The sequence below is a fragment of the Cryptomeria japonica genome, chromosome 1, assembly GCF_030272615.1.
Source record: "Cryptomeria japonica chromosome 1, Sugi_1.0, whole genome shotgun sequence".
Taxonomy (NCBI): domain Eukaryota; kingdom Viridiplantae; phylum Streptophyta; class Pinopsida; order Cupressales; family Cupressaceae; genus Cryptomeria; species Cryptomeria japonica.
This window is the reverse complement of record NC_081405.1, coordinates 312599831-312621835: the sequence shown is the minus strand read 5'-3', so window position 1 is coordinate 312621835 and position 22005 is coordinate 312599831. Positions and strand designations below refer to the sequence as shown.

The 22005-nt window shown below is 35.1% G+C and overlaps 1 protein-coding gene across 1 annotated transcript in view; it reads right to left on the bottom strand.

The window, feature by feature from the left end:
• Positions 1-15790: 15790 nt before the first annotated feature.
• Positions 15791-22005, bottom strand: part of LOC131049702 (non-functional NADPH-dependent codeinone reductase 2) — a 99462-nt gene continuing 93247 nt past the window's right edge. Inside the window, exons 3-5 of the mRNA XM_057983759.2 lie at positions 17314-17557; positions 16953-17132; positions 15791-16719 (exon numbers count right to left, since the gene is read on the bottom strand). Coding sequence (XP_057839742.2) covers positions 16492-16719; positions 16953-17132; positions 17314-17557 — 652 coding nt within the window. The 3' untranslated portion in view covers positions 15791-16491. The remainder of the gene's footprint in view (positions 16720-16952; positions 17133-17313; positions 17558-22005) is intronic.

Sequence of the window (22005 nt, the reverse complement as noted above, 5' to 3'; positions counted from 1 at the left end):
GCCTATAGTAGGCCTAAGTTGGGAGGTAATCCTCCATGGTCACAACCAAAGTTTTATTGCCGGTCTACAACTTATTTAGAGGATGGAAAAAAGATACCCTTCTAGAGTGGTGTTTAAACTGTGCTGAAAGTGCACTCCTTTGTTCATTTTCATATTTAAATCTTCTTACTGTATTTAGTCATTTTCAATAAAAATGTAAAGAAGGAAGGGTTCATATATTTCCTTGGGGACAATGTATTTCTAGAAAAGAAAGAAAGATGTATTTAATTCATGTTTTGTTTATTCATTAGATTGAAGTAAAAGAAGCATTCAAATAATATTCTTATTTGTTGTTGTAAAGAGTATTATGGTTGCTTGTTGTTTATTTTATTCAAAATTTGTAAAAGGTTAAATAAACATGATAATGGAAATTAGTTTCAGTTTTTTTTTTTTAAAAAAGGTTATTAGCATCTATATTACTGCATTCTTGTTCTAGCTAGTGTGGGAAAGAAAAGAAACATTTGTTGAACTTTATTAATTTATTTGAAAATCTAGTTACGTTCAGATCTGCATTAAAGTTTATTAGCTAGATAGTTAGAGAAAGTTAGATTTCCACATTTAGACTATATCAATTTTAAAAACAAAAGGGAAAATACTTATATTTTAATACATTCATTTTTATCTCATTTTACTTACTATCTTTTGTTTAAGAAAGAAATCACAGAATGAAAATTACATAGAAAAGGAACTTCATAGTTAAACATGTGTTTATTCAATATATATATATATATACAAAAAAAAAAAAATTATATCAAAAAAAAATTATATCAAAAAAATTTATAACCTTCGGGGGGGGCGAAGGGTCGATCTATGGTGGCCATGGCCACCCACAGTTGTGGGGTACTCCCCTGCGACTGTGGAGAGGCCACCCCACAGTCGTGAAGCCGAGGCTCCGTGCCTATGGGGGGGTCATCCCCACAAGCACAGGGGGGTTCCCTCTGTGCTATGGGTGGTGGTCACCACCCCTCCCCTCATCTCCATCGTCGTCATGAACAACTCTCGCCGCCTGTGTAGTATTGCCGCCCCTGTACATGCCCTCCGCCATAAAAATCACCCTGCAACAAAAAATAAAATAAAATATTAAACCCTAACTTTGGTTACAGATAAATAGAAAAAAAGGAGAAAGATAGATATGTTTATAAAAAAAACTCTAAATAGGGTTAACCAATAAAGGGTAGAATATAAAAAGTGTTTTATGGGAAAATAATTAGATGGATGTTTTATTTTGTAAAAGGGGTTTAAATTGCATATAGGAGGATATAATTGATTGTAATGTTCAAGAGATTTTAAATTTATGGGGGTATTTTAATTGTTGGTGATGAAAATGATTATTTAAGTTTTCAGGGGGATTAGTTTTCAATAATGGAAGATATATTTACTAGGAAACATTATTAATGATTTAATTATTGTAATGATGTTTTGGAACTTTATATTTATTTGCTCAATTAATTAATATTAATACAATGAATTTGTATTAATATTAATTTAATAGATTATGGAATTATTTAAATAATAAAAGGAAATAATATTAACACTAAATGTAGTTAAAATTGTAGATTGCTATTGGGTGAATTAATTAATATTAAAGTTGGTTTGGCATTATTGGAATAATCTAATCAACTTAGATTAACAATGGGTGTTATTAGTAAATTAAAAGGAAATTGAAATATAATTAATTGGAAATTATTTTTAAAGTAAATTAAATGTTTTTCAACTCTTGGAATAATATTTTATTGCTCGCATTAGAGACCCAATTAAATTGACATTTAAGATATCTTTTAGTGAAACTAAGTGAACTATCACATCTAACTGAACGTAGATCACAAGTAATTTAGTGTTATTAAAAAAAAATTGTTGTTGCGTTTTTGCCCAAAAGTTTGGGCACCGCAATATATATGTGTGTATGTATATATATACATATATGTGTATGTATATATATGTGTATACATATATATATGTATATATATGTACATATATATTGGTAAGCACATACACCAAGATAATATGTCGGTCAAGCATAAAAGGTTTATACATATAATACATTGCTCGAATCAACATGCTACTCAAATATGTCTTGACCAAAATAGGGTAACCAAGTCGACCTTCACTAAACTTCTACACGCTTCCTTTTTAATTACTAGAACACACGCTTCAATTACCAAAACAAAAGTTTGGTGGACCCATAGACACGAGTTCCAAGCATAATGATTTTCATCTTCATGATACGAATACCATAGATTCTGGAGCATAGAATTCATAGATTATGTTGCAATACAAACATATACAAACATTTGGATAGCATTTCAATTGTCACAACTAATACCAACACCTGATACCAAAGGAAAAACTCAACCATGACTAGCAAAACACTAGATTCCAAAGAAAAGAATCTTTCGAAAACAATTGCAATAATCCATACATACTTTGCTATTCAATGTCGCATACATACCTATCTTCCACTTTTACTCATCATCATATACATACTTGTCTTCCACTGCTACTCAATATGCTAAATCTAATCCTAACCGATCACAGGGTTTGACATCAATGACAACATACACACAAATCTAACTCCTCCTTTGTCATTGATGGTAAAACATTAAAAAAACATGAACATGTCCGCATATATATCTACACAATACTAAATATATCTCCCCCTTACTCGTATCACTCATATCTATCCCGTTCTCCATTTGTCCATTCCCCTCTTTACCTTTATTTTCCTTTGACATGAAGGACAAAGGGTTCCTTCAATCAACAACAAAGAAAGGATATCAAAACTGTGTATCAACCAAAAGGAATTCTTAACTGCTCTTCTTCTGAAAAATCTGCTTGTATTTTTCTTTAAGTTTTGGAAGGAGAACCTTTCAAGAATGCACTATCAGTTTCATATTCACTGATATTCTTCTGGTTTGAACCAATAGATCAATAGCATGAGATGAGTTGTCTGGAATGGACGGATTCTGCTCATATTCAACTACATCTTTAAGAAGTCTTGAAAAATATTCCAATTTAGTTTCAACAATATCTTTCACTTTCCAAAAAATATTCACAGTGTATTCTTTCTATCTTTGAAGTGATAACATCTCAGCTTGGAATGAATCTACCTTTTTCCTCTGACTACCATCTTTATCACTTATAAAATCAAATGTTTTCCTAATAGAGTTTACTTCAAATTCAATTGATTCAACTTTTACCTTGAAATTCTCCATAGCAGCTGGCCATTGGAGACAATATTTGTATACTTTGTTGGCACTATCAATATATTCCTTCATTTCATGTATGCATTCTATCAATGTTCTATGAGCATCATTGCATCTTTCCCACATGTTTTGTACATCATTCGCTTGTCTATGAATCATCTTCTCCTTGCTCTGCAACAAACAACCTTTCTTCAACCATAGGAGATTCTGGATCATCTAATTGAATAACATCTATATCTTTTTGGTCTTTCTTCTTCTTCTCAGGTTTCGGACAACCAGACAATGCAGTATCCTTTAGCTTCCTCTTTCTGGAGGTGAGACTCTCCTTAGCAAAACCGGTAACGGTGTATATCGGATTAATACACAAACCTCCTAAATGTCTTAAAGCAACTTTCACAAGCTTCATCTTTCTTTTCCAAACAATTCAGTTATCAATAAATCTTCTTTGTAATCAGAACTTGTGACTTCCACAATACATTTTCCTTCAATGGCAGAGATCTTAGAAAATACATTGTTAAGCATAAAGCAAATATCCAAATTGGAAGGGGTAGCCTTCAGTCTTTGTCATGTTAATATTCTTTAACAACTAATTCTTCAATTATTCACACAAATCAAAAATTGTATCTTCCATAACAAGCTTATGTGCAACAAATACAACAATAACTGAGGTAGAACCTTCCCTATTTCTAAAGTAAATTTTGTAAGAGATTTTGTATGCAACATACTTTACCACAAGATTAACAAGTGTGTCAATCAACGACACTCTTTGATCTCCCGTCACTCTGGTTATGGTTTCAACATCCTTGTTCTTCACGGTCTTCTTTACCAGAATGATTCCTTTGTTGCATAGCCCAGTAATTACTGAAATAATGTCTTTAGTGATCAGATAGGGTTTGTCCAACACAATGCAATCATTTTGTACTCGACTCAGGATAAGCTTGATCAAATCTTCATTATCAAATCAGGGAAATTCGCTCCATAGATCCAGTCCTTTATGCCCTAAATCCTTAATCTTTTGTAATTTTCCATCATTCAAATTGCTTTCCATTTTCCTAATCTTTTCATGATCAAATTCATCCAATCATACCTTTCCTAGATATTGAAATTCTTCGTTGCTCAATTCTTTGACGATCATCATAGGTTCCATGATGTGAACAATTGCTCTATTTATTCTCTTCAACTGCATTTCTGCTCTTAGACTCCTTTCTTTGCATAATGTAGAAAATGATTTCAAATCTCTATATTTATTTGTCTATTACTTCTAGGATTTACCCACCAAAAAGAGTGCCTTGTCAATGACATCAGCATCTTCACCAAAGTACCAAATTGCACATCCAATACAGTCATGTCGAACCCACAGCATAAACTACTTCGGAGAGGGGGGCCAAATGATTTTATTGAGAGCTCCCACTAAGCCAAAGCAATAAGTTGCTCGATTACCAGAGGAAGAGGTTCTTGCACCAGATTCTAGTACATCAGGTTTGCTTGCATTATTCACCTCCTTTCTCCATAACATGACTTCCTTCTTCTTAGATTCACAAGTATTGACCACATTCTTCTCCATAGACTTCTCCACAACAACCACATTTCTACACTTACTAGCATAATGTCCAGTTTGTTTGCACTTATAACATTTGATGTTCCTCTTCACCGAATTCACCGAGTGTATCCTAGATCTGCACTAATTAGCTTTATGACCATATATTTATGATTTTGTATTTTGCTTGCAACTTCAGGTTTCCTCTCTTCTTCTACCTTGACTTCCTTGCCTTTGTCTTTGTCTTCTTGATTTGAACAATCGCCAGTTTGAAAGCCTAGTCTAGTCTTGTCTTTATGAGGTTTTTGCATGTCAACCAAGTCATCCAGTAGTTTGATACTTTCATGAGCTTTAGTTTATACTTTCAGCTTCTTTACTTCTTGTTCTAGCTTCTCACATTCTCTAGTCTTTAGCTTAATTGAATCTTTTAGAGTTTCTTCCACTTTGCTCTTCTCCTCATTTTTCAGCATCATATCTTTAACAATTTCATCTGCTTACTTCAAGTGATTATTAACTTCTTTGTGTTTAAACTTGAACTTTTGGATTTGTCCTTGCAGTTTCACTACACACTCATTTGCTTCTCTGATGTTTTCTTTTAATTCCCTATTCTTTGTTTCCACACTTTCCATATCTTCAAGAGTTGTCTTCAATTCTTCATCTAGATGAAGTTCTCTAGTCATACTCATCGGTGCCATGATTCAACCAACAAGGATCTCTCTCAAGCAATTAAGCAAGCAAATAAGGGACTAGGCTCTGATACCAATTGTTGAATAATTGAATGGTCAAGAATATTCAGATTGGGGTGAATCAGTATTCCCAGAACAATAAAAACTTTTCACTAATTTTAACCTTAGCAATTAATCTTATCAACATGAAACAGAAGATGCAGAATAAATTGAAAACATAATCACAAGATAGACACCATATTTTTATACGTAAAAACCACAGAGAGGGTTAACTCTTAAGATAATATAACTAGTTATATGGTGTTTACAAAAGAGTGGTTCGTTGTCGGATGGCTCACTACCTGATTACAACACAACTCGCTACTGGATTACAACACAACTTACTATCGGAATGCTCATTGCAATAGAAATAAGTGAACTAAGGAAAATTGCACCTCCAAATGCATGAGTCTGGTTCCAATATAATCTTAGATATCAAAACAACTTACAACAGATCTGTTGAGGGATCTCCACAACACTTTCTCCAACCTATCAACACAACTGCTTGCAACAAATCCAATAAAGGGATAACTGCAACACTATCTTCAATCAGTCAATCTAACTGCTTGCAGCTGATCTAGTAAGGGATTCCTGCAATATTGTTCGCACTCACACACATTCGCTCTTCTTTCCTTATAAACCCCACATACGCATATATATATATATATATATAAGCACATACACCAAAATAATATGTCAACCAAGCACAAAACGTTTATACAAATAATGCATTACTCTAATCAACATGCTACTCAAATAGGGTAACCAATTTGACCTTCACTGATCTTCTACACACTTCCTTTTTAATTACCAGAACACACACTTCAATTACCAAAACAAAGGTTTGTTAAACCCATAGACACGAGTTCCAAGCATAATCACTTCCATCTTCAAGATACAAATATGGTAGATTTTGAAGCATAGGATTCATAGATTATGTTGCAATACAAACATATGGATAGAAATTCAATTGTCACAACTAATACCAACACTTGATACCAAAGGAAAAACTCAACCATGATTAGCAAAACACTATATTCTGAAGCAAAGGATCTTTCAAAAACAACTCCAATAATCCATACATACTTTGTTGCTCAATATCACATACATATGTGTCTTTTGTTGTTGCTCATCATCACATACATACATGTCTTCCACTGTTGTTCAATATGCTACATCGGGTCCTAACCAGATTACAGGGTTTGACATCAATGACAACACTCACACAAATCTAACTCTTATATCGAGAATAGCTTCAGCCCATCTCTCCTGGTGGGAATTGAAACTATGCTTACACATCATACAAACTGAAAAACTTGGTTTCTGTGAGTTGAAATACATAGTGTGTTTTCCTACCTGCAACATTCTATTCATATTCAACTTAACAAGAAGCCACTCTAACTATTGAGCATCAATTCCCACTTACACTATATCAGTATATAATAAAAATCCCATGGTCTAATAAAATACGAAAGATGGACAAGACATAATATGATCATAAAACTTGATTTGTGCTTGCTCCAATACACGACGTGCTTTTCAACCTCAACTCTTCTATTCACATTCAACGTTACACAAGATAGTATGAGTATTAAAAATCAATGCCCACGTAGACTATTATAGTAGATAAGAAAGCCAAAAAGTCCTTGGATATTCAAAGGAGTGATACTTCATAGACTTGGTTTCTGCGGGATGAAATACACGGTGCGTTTTCCTACCTGCAACATTCTATTCATATTCAGCTTAACAAGAAGACACTTTGACTATTAAATATTAATACCCACATACACCATTTCAGGATATAATAAAAATCCTATGATGTCTTGTATATTACCAAAGATGGACAAGACATCATATGAACATAAAAAAATTGTTTGTGTGGGTTCCAATACATATTTTGTTTTTCAACCTAGACGCTTCTATTTACTTTCAACCTTACAAGTGACAGTGGGAGTATCAAACATCAATGCAACCATAGAATCTTGTAGTACATAAGAAAAAGTCCTTGGATATTCAAACGAGTCATGCAGAATTAACACAACAAATTCTTCATATGAAGAATGGACTCTATTTATATTGAACGTTATGAAAGATAGTGTCAATATTGAGCATAAAATTTCACACATTGTTGTAGTGGATAATATAAAAGTCATCCATATCTAGACAAGTGATGTGCAATTAGAAGAAATAAGACATCATACACACTAAAAAATTGCTTTCCTGGTTTAAAAATATGGTGCAATTTCTTACCTGCAACATTCTATTCATATCCAACTTAACAAGAAGCCAATTTGACTATTAAGCATCAATGTCCACATACACAATTTTAGTATATAACAAAAATCTTATGATATCTTATAACATACAAAAAATAGACAAGACAACATACGAACATTAAACTAGTTTGTGCATGTTCCAATACATGTGTTTGTGCCTGTTCCAAAATACTTTTTACTAACAACACACAAATAAATCAATCTGTACAGAATCCTCACAGTTTTTTGACATGCTTTTGTGAATGTTCAAAAAGTTAGGGATTTTGGCATGTAGAAATATAATTACCCATTTCACAATCCAAAAACCCAAAAAAATACCATCTAAAACTAAAATTTGAATATAATAAAGTTAGGGTTTTAACTCATAGAATTTGACAGTTGCAATTCTTTACTAGCACACTATTTCTCCTTCACGCGATCACAAAACCCTCAATTTTCTCCTTCAATCGAAGAGCTGACAAAAACCCTCGTTTTCTCCTTCACATAGTTGCAAAAAACACTTGATTTCTACTTCACTATTGCAACCACTCCAAAATCCCTGTGTTTTTTCCAAAATGGCACTCGCAAAAACCCCAATTTCCTATTCATTGTTGCAACTACTCCAAACCTTGTTCATTTTTTCCAAAATGGTACCTACAAAATCCCCTATTTCCTTTTCACTATTGCGACCACTCCAAACCCCATGTGTTTTTTCCAAAATGGCACCCGCCTGCGTTGAAATCCCCAATGTATTCCACACACCACAATTGTTGGTGACTTAATTTCCTGTTGTTTCTTCTTTTTTCGAAAGTCGATACAGTTTCCCACCCCTTTGTTGGGGTGTTGGCTAACCTTTCATGGCAATCAAAGGGCCCCGTCACGAAAGCTTCCATCTCATCCCCATCACCTCGCACGGAAACCAATGTCTGCCCACGTCTACAGCCACATATGTATGGTGATGGATGTTGCTTGTGCGTGCGTGCTATTTTGTGTGGAGAATAGTTGCTTCCTATATCAATGTGTTGAGGGTATGATGCTCCTCGTGCATCAGTTTATGTATTTTCTTTTGAGATGAATATAATGGGAGTTATCCTCTAATAGCACTTGCCAAATAAATCAAAAATAAAATATAAAAAAATTTGTCGAATTGTAGGGTTACATAAGTTCAATAAAGATAAATAGGGAACCAAAAAAATTTAAAAATTAAAAAATACATTGAATTTGAGGATTACATAAGTTCAATAAAGATAAATAGGGAAACATTGGCTTACTAGAATCCAATGAGTTGGTAGCATTTGTATGGACATTCATTATTCATATGTGAACTACATTCAATGCTTATCACAAGTCTATAATTCTTCTATTACTAAAAGGAATTGGTCTACATACAACATAATTCACTCAATCAAGAGGAAAAAACTTACATCTAGAAGAACTAAGAAGCTTGTCAATGTACACAATGCCTTCGCATCTCACTAATCATGAGGTAATTAGAGTCCAACAACTCAATGGAATGTAGAGCATGAAAAACCAACCCAATTAACTGAAATTCACAATGCATAAACAAGTTTAATTGGACACAATTGTAGGAAATTAGACAAGTCTAATAATTTTAAAAAAGAAAGATGGAGGGAGCGACAGGGAGTGGAGGGGTGTCTAGTGCTAGGGTTTCACCTAGTAAAGGAGTGGCAGGGGAAGATGATGGAGACGATGTAGATGAATGGCCATTCCTCTACTTTCTTGTTGTGGTCGTTGGGGGGTGGCAGTCCATCTTTCTAGGGGTGTTTTGTCCTGGGGGCTGCAGTTTTGCCCCAAGGGTTGTTGTTTTGCCCCTGTCGCCTTCATTCCCCATCTTGGCTTTGGGGTTTCTCTTACTGAAGATGTTTCAGAGGAGGATGCTTTCCCTTTCAATGTTGGGGATGGGGTGGTTGTTGATGTTGTCATCTGGCTTCAGGACTTCATGGCATGGTTGGCCTGTGCATGTGTGGTTTTAGAGGGGGGTTCTCCCTTTTGGTCTACGATTGTGTTTGGCCTTGACTTTCTACTAGGGGCCCTTGGCCGACGGATGGGTATGGGTGGCTCCCTCGTGGGTGTTGGTCTTAGAGTGGAGGTGTAGATAGACTCTCCTCTAAATGTGCCTTCTCCTGCTTTGCTTTACACCTTGGTGGTTGTGTTGGGTGTTTTTTGTCCTTTTGGTGCCTCTCTCAGATGTCTAAAGGTTGCTTTGTTTTTGGAAGTATGTTTCTGTTGCAGATGGATTCTAGACATATTCAATGTGGGTTCAATCCCATGTGGGCATTTATTGTTGGTGTGGTGTTATCCATCATCCCTGTTGTGATAGCTTGGTGGCCCCATTTGTGTGGTGGGTTCTTCTTGTTGTGGCTCTTCAAGTTGTCCCTTTAGTTCTTGTTCCTCTTGCAGGTATTAGGAGGGAGGTTTTCTTGGGAGCTTATTGGATTTCCTCCTGTTCTTTGTGGGGAGTTATTTCTCTTGAGTGTTGTTGGGGAGCGTCCTATGGAGACCAACCTTTGGAGTTTTTAGTGCTCTAGAGTCCTTGTTGTTCTCTTTTTTTTCATTTTTCTCTTTGGAGATGGTTATTATGTTGGCTCTACCTCTCCTTTTGGCCAATTAGATGCTAGTAGTTTTAAAGGGCCCATTCTAGCCATGATTTGTTTTTGGTTAGGGTATGGTTTTGTTGGAGACCAGTTCGCCCCTCTTTTTTTAGAATGGGCTTTTTCTCTTGGTTGGGCTACATCTTGTATGGCTTCTATGGAGGTGAAGCCTGCCCCTATTGAGGTGGGGTCTTTGGTGGTGGCAATGTTGTGAGGATGGCATATTTGGCTCTTGTTGTTCTCTTTCTTGTTCCTTATCAAGGTGGGAGCATCTCCTATTGAGGTGTGGATCTGCTTGTGGAGGGAGGATGGAGGTTGCACTATATGGTTTTCTCTCGACTGTTGTTGCTCAGATGATGGGATGAGCTTAGTTTGGGTTGTCCTTTGCTCCATCTTCTTCTCTAAGTACACCTGTTGAGGTGGGATCCTCTCCTATAGAGGTGGAAAGGAGTTTGGCAGTTGAGAAGTTCTTTTTATGCTAGGATTTCTAGATTTGTAGTTGTTGGTTGGTTCAGGGTACCATTTCAAAAACCACTGTGAAGATTTGGGGAACCTTGGTAAAATCCCTACCCTTTCTGTACTTGGTTGGTTGAGGGGTTCAATTGTCAAATGGCTTGGTTACCATCCTTGTTCTACCTTCCAGATAGTTAGTTTTTGGATTTGAGGTCTTGGGCGCCTTATTATGCCCACGAAATTTTTGGAGAGCTTTTTGAAAACCCCTAAAGGTTTTGGGTTACTTGTTAAAACCCTTTTGTTTGACCCTTCTTTTCTATAAAAGGGTCAAGGCCCTTTCAATTACTACTTACCTATCAAAAACAAGGGCTGCAGGGCAGCGTAGTTCCTGCCCAGTACTGCAAAGGTAGTTGTGGATTTGCTTTGTTTTAAGAATGGTAGTGTTGGAGTTTTGTTCATGCATATAATTGTCTTTGTCTGAAATAAAAATATGAGGCTTTTCAGCATGTTAGATGGCAATAGTGGATGCTTGGACATAAAGAAGACATTATTTCAACATCACAATCTTAGCATGTTAGATGGCAATAGTAAAACCAATGTAAAATAATAAGATGAGACAGTAGACTAGAGTAGTTTGAGCAGCGGTATTCGGACTTCAAGGACAGAGATAATTTGCAGAAAGGTGGTCACTAAAGATAAAAAGATGGCACCTTGACAAGTGAAGGAAAATATTCCAGATTAGAGAAATAAAAGACAATTGCATAACAAGGAATTAATCTAAAGAAGAAAAGGAAACAGTGATGGTGGATAGATTGCTAAATGGTCAGCGATAGGTGGGATGTGATTAGAATTTTGAACATGTATGATGATGCAAAATAGTAAAATAAAAAATAAATGTACATAATATGATTTTTTTTTCAGCAAAAATAAACTACAATTTTTCAGAGATGTGTCTATTAATATCAGTTTGGAAAAATGTCTCCAAATAAAGTGATTATTTGGTAATATTTATTGTGTAGTTTTTGTTGATGAAAGCTAGGGACTCCAGAATAGTATATTAATAGGGATCATAGCATGGAGAATGAGAAATTTTGTATGGTGTATTAGACGTGTTCAAAACGTGGAAACATATAACAACTGCACACTAAGTACTTGTAGAGACTTCCATATTTCTCTTATTGAGCATCCTGACTAAAATAATAATAACTAGCTAGAGAATATGTTATCTATTGCAATTTTACAGTACATGTTTTTCTACATTGTAGCCAGTCGATTGCTGTTTATACATGAAATAATTGAAATAAAACCTCTTGAGTTATAATAAATTTAGATTAGTAAAAGACAAGGTATGTCTCCTATGGATAGATTTGAATGTGAATTTAAACAAAAACACAAGTACCATGATAACTTCCAATTGACATTAAAGTGTCTCGTACTCTAGGGTTATCAAGCACAACTCCCTATTGATTGAATTGTCTGATAGCATCTTTAGTTGTATTTATACAGAACTGCAATATCGTCAATGCTAACAAATTCTCTCAATTTGATGGATGCTCCACATATTGCTCAGGTTCTCTCTATGTTTGTAGGTACAAATGCACATGGCACATACGTAGTCTTTCCTCTAGGTATGTATTCATTCTCAGATCTAATAGCATTGGCATATTTAATAATATTAGTAGAAACATTGCACATATTTGCAACACCATAGGTATTAGTGGCATCCTTCTAGTGAAATAATTGGACTACATTTACCGCTTATAGGATTATCCGTATGATTTTTATTGCAAGAGATTTTTGGGTTTATTTTATTGCATAATAGAGAAAATTTCACACCTTTTTTCTTGAGTTGCAGGGGAAATGGTGGAACAATCATAATGTTTTTGTCCTTGCAGTGAAGGATTGAGTGTCATCGAATTACTCACATTGGCTAAACATCTTTTTGAAACGTTTTCTATACTGTCCTCTTTCATTGCAATGTATTCATTCCCACAAAGTCCACAATTGTCAAGTGGCATTATAAGATCTGGTTTCATACAAGGTATATTGATGTATTGACTTGGATATACATTATCCCAGCGAATTCCAAGGTTTCCTTGTTCCATAAATTCAAGTGAAATATTACAAGCAAGTGCCAAATTGTATGGAGAATGTTCTCTAATTCTTTTAATAGGTTTCATAGCAACCTTTTAATCTTTGTGTCAAGGTGGTCTTTACATAAGCCGCTCCTAGCTTTTTAGTTTGAAATGTTTGTTGTGAGCTCATCTAAAATGTTGAAGTCAAAGTTGGGAACAACACTATCTAGTATGAAAACTAAACAACACGTAGCATCTTCCAATCGCACACCTTATGTTCGAGAACCTAGAAGACATAAGTATACTGAGCATGGTGAAGGAAGGAATGTCATGAAGGATAAAACATTATCAACATCAACAAGACCAAAAAAACACATGGAAAATAATAATTTTGCTATTGATGAAAAGAAATTGTGGCTACAAGAAAAAAGTGTTTTTTGAGACTCTGAAGAAGAGGGATGCTCATAATTTATTACCAATCACCAAGAATGAAGATTCATCCTTATCAACTGTAAACAAAGTTAATCAATTAGTGGTGGAAATAGACAGTAATGAAATAAACAGTAAGAGGAGTAGTGTAAAGACTGAAAAAATGGAATACAGATCCCATGAAATGCATTTCTTTCATGGGTTCCCTTCAAGAGGAGTAAATTGCCTTTATGCAGTTTCTTGGGTCGGATAAATATGCCAAAGTGGAGCTCTTGACAAATAAGGAAATCAATGCTTTCTATGAGCAGGTAAAAATCCTGAAAGATTGGTTATTCTAATATCTTTCCAAATAATGTTGTTGTAAGTACTTCGAGCACTATAAAAATGTTGCATTCAATTCTCATAAAATCCTAGAACAGAAAAATATAGTTACTATAAACCTGCAGGAAAGGAAAATTGTTGCCCTACACTTGTTCAACAACATCTTGAGCACTCACTATGTAGGCAATTTGTACTCTCATTGCAAGAGTTTTTTTGTTACATAAATGAGAGGAATGATTCAATGTATCCTAGACTTTTATAGATGAAATAATAGAAATCACATTTCATAACTTATTAGTTTGGTTTAGTTTGGTTGTGTCCTAGATTTCTATAGATAAAATAATAGGTGAATCACATTTCATAACTTATTATTAGTTTAGTTAGCTTTAAAATTTGATGTAAAAGATATCAACATATATATCTTTTTTTTTTTTTGATAAAAGATAATTAAAGATAAATATATTAATACAAAATTATGAAATGTGATTTAAAATATTAACATAAAAATACTTTGTCAAAATTAAATTTAAAAACATTCTCAATTCATTTAATTTTGTTAATCAAAATATAAAAAATTTATTATCACAAGACTGAATTGACAATTTCATACAGTGATAATTATAGGTGTTATTTAAAGATATCTAAAGACTAATTTGGGACTTAAACTACACATACTAGCAGCATATTAAAAAACATACAAACAAACAAACAACAACAACAACAACAACAACAAAAACAATATTTAAATAATATTTCCAATGTTTGATTTAATTTGTTTTAGTTTAGATCTCTCCATTTGTTTGCAGAAATTTCGTTTGAAGAAACACCCAGTGATGATCTTCTAGATCTTATCCCATAAAAATGTTTGATCTTCTACTTGTTGTAGTCTTTTGTAACTCACAAGAAACTTCAACTGCATAAATATCTAATCACACTTGACCATTGCGCCTATGGAGTCTTGAAACGGGAAACGGGACTTTGAATTTCGTGAGTTGCGACTACCATGGTAGACATGTATGCAAAATGCGGAAGCATAGACAGGTCATGCAGAATACGGAAGCACAGAAGGCACGTGGATTGTTCATTCAAATGTCTGGAAGAAGTGTGTCCTCTTGGACTGCGATGAGTGAAGGATTGAAATATTCCGGCCAATGCACCTTTAAAGATCTTTATAAAAAAAAACTGTCAGAAGAAACCTGTGAAGCAACACGTCATTCCCTAACGAACGGAAACTCTAATCACCAGCTGTGTCTAGTGTCCTGCAGAAACGGTAAACCCAAGATTTTGGTTTTGGCTCCCTTCCTCTATATCTACGCGTTCTCTTGCATTGACTCCTGAAATACATCCGTATCCTCCAAAGAAACCTTGCCAAAGCACATATTTGACAGACAACCGCTATAGTCCAATCACATTTCTGTAAGGAACATCGATTTAAAGTTTTGCAAAAGAAAAACTAAGCGATGCTATTGGTTGTGCAGAACATGTTTAATCACTGTTTAATACTAGCCCTCGACAATAGTTCCATGCCGCAGGGCAGGAACTAACAATGAATGCCATAACATTTACATCGCACAACAAATTATATTAGAAATCAACTTTATATATTATGAATAAATTAATAATATAAACTGATTGTAAAAAGTGAAAACTTTATATTAATTTCAATTTCTTTTTCTGCTTTAAATAATTAAATTTTCAAATATTAAATTTTACATTTTTTTTTAATAGTCGTCACCCACGCGTTGTCAAAATCTTGGAAAAAAAAGTGCCATAATTGTACACGTTTTCATATCTCACAGAAACACTGATTATAACCATTTATGGGGCTCATAAAGGCAGAAGTTAGTATAACAAACTATGAAGATCATTGATCATAATGCTATTTGCACTCTGTTTATAGGATCAAATTTTGTTTCTCAGAAGCTGATAGGAGGCTTTCCATCCTCTCTTTCAAATTTCTGGTGTTAATTTTTTACAGAACACTAAAATTTTGAGTATACAGGTTTAAGGCCTGTATGAACTTTTAATTATATATATGTATATGTTATCTTTTATCATAATATAATTTATAGCTCTGCCTTTATCGATAAAATAAAAAGAACTGTAAGCTAGAAAGAGGTGGTTCTGGCTATAATCAGAACTCAGCAAAATTGATACTCTCTTTAACAAAAGGTGAAAAAAAGTGCTGCATGTAATATCAATTCGTAGCTCTACTACATAGACGAGCGAGCAAGCATCATTTCAGTGTATCCGAAGTTTTCACATCATTCCACGATAGTTTTATATAAAGAGATTTAAAACAGCGTTAGAAGGGTTGCTTGAGTTTAGATACCATCCATGTGACTGTTAGAGAAGAAGCCTTACCAGAGATGACTGATATATAAAATTGCCACGGTCATTTGAGGGTATATCAAGGTGTTTCTGTGGATACATTTTCTAATATTATCTTCTCCACACATGATGGCTAAGCCATTCCAATCAACTTCTTGAGATATCAGAAAGTTGAAATTCCCAGTGAATAATTCTTCCTGTAAGGTGTAATGTGGTCTCAAGAAAATGTAGATTAGAGATATTCACAATCTGACTCAGAGGATTAAAAAAGTTACAGGTTGATGACACTGGCAAAATACTGTTTTGCCTACACTTTTCACAAGGTAAAATGGTTTTGGTAAACACCATAGCTTGAAAGTACAACCTGCTGCAGCTGAAGTATGGACACTTAAACACCCTGAGAAACAATTTATATTTTGATTTGCAGGAATAATGTCCTTTTCCTATTATATGGACAAGTAGAGTCATACATAGGTTACGAATATAACAATGGTCGAAAGATTGCTTACATTTAGATTTCCCCATCCCAAAGTTCTTCTAACGTTCTATAAGGTCCATTGGTTGGTGATATAAATTCTTTTCCAGAGAAAAGTTTTTGTTGTTCCAATGTTTCAATTTTCTGATGATCTTCTTCACACAATTGGAAATCAAATATTTCAAAATTCTCCAACAATCTTTCCTCCCTTATGCTTTTTGGTATAACACACACACCTTGCTCTATTCCCCATCTCAATGCTATCTGTCAGCCAATAAACCATTCACTTGTTAGCATCTTGAGAAAGGCTTATAAGTCAGGAGAAGTATGATCCCATTCATGTGGGACATCCAAATTATGGAAGAAACGATTTTATATTGCTAGCATATTAGACAAAACGGCTTAAAACCACCTCTCTAAACCTGATAAATCAAGCAACTCAAGAAACATTCAGGGATTCCATATATCCACGACACACAAATGTAACAAAGCAATACCTGACCATTGGTCTTTGAGTATTTTTGAGCAATTCCATTAATCACATGGCTGTCCAATAACCTTCTCGAACCCCATGACTTTGCTGGTGATCCCAATGGAGCGTATGCACTAACATGAATATTCAATTTGCTGCAGTATTCCCTTAATTTTCTTTGCTGCCAAAAAGGATGCATCTCAACCTGATAATGGGATTTTAAAATTCATTCAGAACCAACTCAGGGACTTGAAAAGAGGGTTTACTCAGGGATGCATCTTGATCTGGGATCAGTTTTTTATAATCTGTGTCAAATCAATTAGACAGATAAAAGGAATAATTTAAGTAAAACTTCATAAGTGACAAATGTGGAAGCTGGGGGATACCTGGTTCACAGAAGGAGTTATTGTTGCATGAGCAAGCAAATCTTCAATCTTTTTACAGGAAAAATTGCTCACTCCAATAGATTTTGTCAGGCCGAGCTCCACACACTTCTCCATAGCTTGCCATGTTGATTTGATATCAAATGGCAAGATATCATCTTCCTTTATGTTCAGAAATACAACTTCTTTCTTCAATCTCACTGGAAAATGGATTAAGTACAAATCCACATAATCTAATTGCAGCATCCTAAAGAGGAAAGAAAAAAGATAATTTCGGACCATGTCAGTAGATCCACACCATCAGCCAGTAATTGAAATTTAAGTTGATTAACAATTTTGATAATGTAAGAAAAGCTTTTATTCTTTGGAAATAAAGTTTTACTATATTTTATTTTTCACCAAAATAAACCTTGTTTAATTAATGCCAATCATGTAGGCAACCACAGTTGCTGTACCTTTGGTGCATTATCTTTACAGGACTAACAAATATTAAAAAAAATCTTTCGGCAACTATAACTTTAAATTAATAGACACAAAACATCATTAGAGAGACCTATCAGCTTCACATATGATATTAGCATGGCAAATCCTGACAATCCTAAAGTATAAGTAACCCTTAAAGGGGATCTACCTATCCAGAACCCAGTCAGAAGTAAAGGTAAATTAATACCACTATCAAATGACTTAAGCAACAGTATAAATCTGAGATAACCGGTTTTTCATTGGAAGACATCCAGCAGTTCCATGAGTAGCAAGCATATAAAACTGAAAATAAAAATAACTACAAGAGCAATTAGAAAACTAACCTTTTCAGTATTTTCTTCTTGCAATATTGGGGGCATTTCGCAATAAGTCTGGGGCTTTGCACAAATTATGAAATTAATTAAAGGTATTGATAAATGATATCTCAAAACTGTTCTTCCAAGCTCCTGTACTATGCACTGAAACAATCAGAAAATTTAAGTCATGAATGAATGGATGGATAATTTAAGCATAGTGGTTGACCAACATGAAAAATCCTTGGGACGCAATCAATTGCTTTCTTCAGCCTGAATCTGCAAAAAGGAAAATTTCAGACACCATTGAGGACCATGTGGAATTAGCGGTCATCTGCAAAGGAGCTTGTCACACAATTGGAAAGCTCTACTGAGGACAATGTCAGAAGAACAAGGACAGGGAGACTCTTCAAGCTTCATGCCTCTACATCATTTGCATGGCAGCTCAGCAATTTCCCAGGGAGGGTGACCCTTAGCCTCCTGGTTAAATCCATTTTCAATATGTTCATTCATGATGTACTAGTGGATGTAGTAGAATGGACAATCTCTAAGACTCGATAGGATACATGAACTTAAAAGTTTTTACAGCAGTGTATAGCTCATACTAGTTCTAACTGAACATTTGCTCCCTCCTTTCCAATGGTCTGATGTTGAATATCTTCTCTTGCTGTCTTGGATTGCCATTTTGGTGAAAGAAGTTCCTATTTTGTAACCCTCAACATTCAAAATTAATATAAGTTCAATTTTTTGTTGACAAAAAAAAACTGAGTTTGGGAGCACATACCCTCCTCCATAGGTCATTCAAAAAACTAACCATCCACACAGCATAAAGATGTATAAAAATCAGGATTGGGTAAAAAGGATCGAGGCTCTTCCACTCCATCATTGGCCATCTGGATCTCCATAATAGGACAGGATCCTGCTTCTGAGGAAAGTCAAGCGCCCTCCTCATTCACCAAGTCTTATGAGAGGCTTAAGTTTCAAGTTGTAAGCTATTTCTCTGCCCTGAGTCTCCCTGCTGATTGTACCATACCTAATTCAGTAAATATTGAGCCACAGAAATCGCCAAAATCATCTTTCACGTCCCATCACACTAGCCTCCTCCACATGTTTTCAATAAGCATCAAATTCAACTTCATTCTTCTTACTAAAACTGACCATGTGATTAAGAGCCTTGTTTAGATTTTCTATTGCTCCATGTGTCACAATTAGGACTTTACGAGCATCAACTTCCTAAATATCATTCACATAAATGTCCTTGCAGCGAAAACCCTTTGAATATTGTACACAAGGCTATTAATCTGAGCTTGATGCACTTCTGCACAATGCTTCAAGTCAGCTACTTCTTTGCCCAGACAAAAGAGGAACTCCCTTTTAGCCTACTGAGTAGGCAAGAGTAACCATGGAAGAATGGGAGTCAACAGCAAACCCAAGGAAGCAAGTGAAGTTCTACTTGCAGTGATTTCATAAAAAATGCAAAGAATTTCTTTATAATACGATCTTCCTTAACTGGAATCTCTCGTCATAGCTACCAAAGTTTGAGGACTCAGATTCGGACTTGACTCGGCAGCCCAAAATTTGGACTTGGACTCGGGACTTGGCAAAAACCTCACCTAGGATTCAGCAAAAAAAAATATAATTTTACCAAAAAAAAGAAATTAGTTGTCAACTTAAACCTCATTTGTGTTTTTTTTACTCCTGAACCCCCTCATTGTAATCAAATTTCTTATATGACAAGAGATCCCAATAACTAGTGGGGGTTTAGGAGTGGACACCCTAATGGGTTTGAGCGGTAGCAACGATAAGATGCGCAAGGTGTTATATGTGAAAAAAACCCCACAATAGAGGAGATGTGGGGGAACATTTCATTCCCCTGTGCACCACAAGTTGGGGTTCAGGGGCTATTGCACCGCCCCCCACCCCCCCCCCCCCAAAGAAAAATTGGCCCTTCTATTCCTGCTCAAATGCTTGTCTTCTCCACTCCTTCTCTTGCTATTTTGCTATTCAGACCTGAAATGGACGAGTTTGAGCCAAAATATGAAGGAAAAAAAACTCACTTTTTTCTTTTTTAACATGTCTAGGCAGACCTGAGAGTCCGCACCTAGAACTCAGGAGTCTGAGCCTGGAACTTGGAGAGCTCTAGGGCGAGACTCAGACAAGCACTCCCCAAAACTTTTTTAGACTCATCGCGCAAGTCAGTGATAAGTAGACTCGGCAAGAGATATGACTCACAAGTTTGGCAAGTTTTCAAGAGTATTTATAGAGTCCTAAAACTATGATGGCTACTATCACTCTACTAACAATATTCTATACCGGGAACACATGAAAATTGAAAATTGAAGCATCAAGAAACAACTGGCTGCTAATTGTGTACTTGTGTGAGCTAATAACCTATCCCATCTATGTGATCCAAAAGGGCTTCTTTAATAGAGATTACAGCCTCCCCTACACCTCTAGTAATATAATTATGTGTAATTATTTGAAGTCTTAAGTAGAAGAATTTATTTTTTTATATAGAAGCACAATAAAAGGACTGTAAGGTGCAGAAAAAGTAATACAAAGAAAGAAAATGTCATTGTAGGTATGCCAATGGAAGCTAAGCAATAACAGATATGGAAATCAGAGAAAGGAAATAGAAGCTGGTTTAATGCTACAAGAGGCTACATCGTTCACCTAAAACTTTACATAAAAGAAATCATGATAGCTCCAAAAGGCCATCTCATATTTCTTTTTGCTACAGATAAGCCCTCTTCGAAGGAGGGCCATCATTTACATGGCTTATTCATCAACAATTGGACCCATTGCACTGGATGAGAATATATTCCCTTCCCATTGAAGTCTGGAATAAGTTTTTCTTCAGTACCATTGGCAACCCAATTGAATAATAGATTTAAACAGAAAGATTCAAATCTAATAATAGAGTGTACGGATGCATATTGATTGATTATGCCTGGGCCGTGCATTATGCCCATATGTATGTCAAAATTGATATGGAGAGAGCATTCCTAGACAAAATTAATCTTCAAGCTGATGTGTACATTTATGGTAGAAGTTGCCTGATTGTTAACTATAAAAGCATTCCCCTTGATTGCAAATTTCTATTTAGATGGGCAACTGCTAAAGGACTGCCTAAAAGCATACTGCATCCAGCTACAGCTGACAATGAATCTCCTTCTATTCTGACCTCTAATTCATCTAGTAAATGAACAGCTAACAAATTTATGATATCATGCTTAACTGAAGCACTTGCTCATGCATCTACCAGATAGAAGATAACATAGAATATCTATGAGACATAATATTGCCTGTTCTCGTCATCGGTTTCTAATTGTTGCAAACAAAGATCAACAAGATGACCTAATCAATGTCTCACATAAGATTACAAAGCAATCAGGGCAGCAACTCAAAACAATTCAGCACCCCAATCTGCCCAATTGCCAGGTCCCAACAGAATATATCAATCATCACATAATATCTGACAATAACAAAGCTTCTGCAGGAAGCAGAGGTAACTTGTATGACTGGAATATCCTTACTCCTAGTCAACAAGTCCACTTAAATCAAATATTATCATTGAAGAAACAAAAGAAACCAAACCACCAAAGATACAAACTCTTGATGGATCATAGAATATAGTAACAACTATAGAGAAACCAGCTAAGAAATTAGAGGACTAGAGCCTGGTGATCAATTCAATTGTTCAGGGTATCCTAAATTAGAAGGGACAGAAATTAGGCAAAAAAACAAGAAATAATCAAGCTTCCACAATAGCTTCCCCTGAAATGCATGCTGGGCACTCAGTGTGCAGATTGCATAGACAGCTACAGTTGCTAACATGTATGAGCCAGGGAGTACTCATCTAAAATGTCTCTATTCAGGAGATTTTCAAAATTATGCAAGCTGTACATCAGACAAAAAT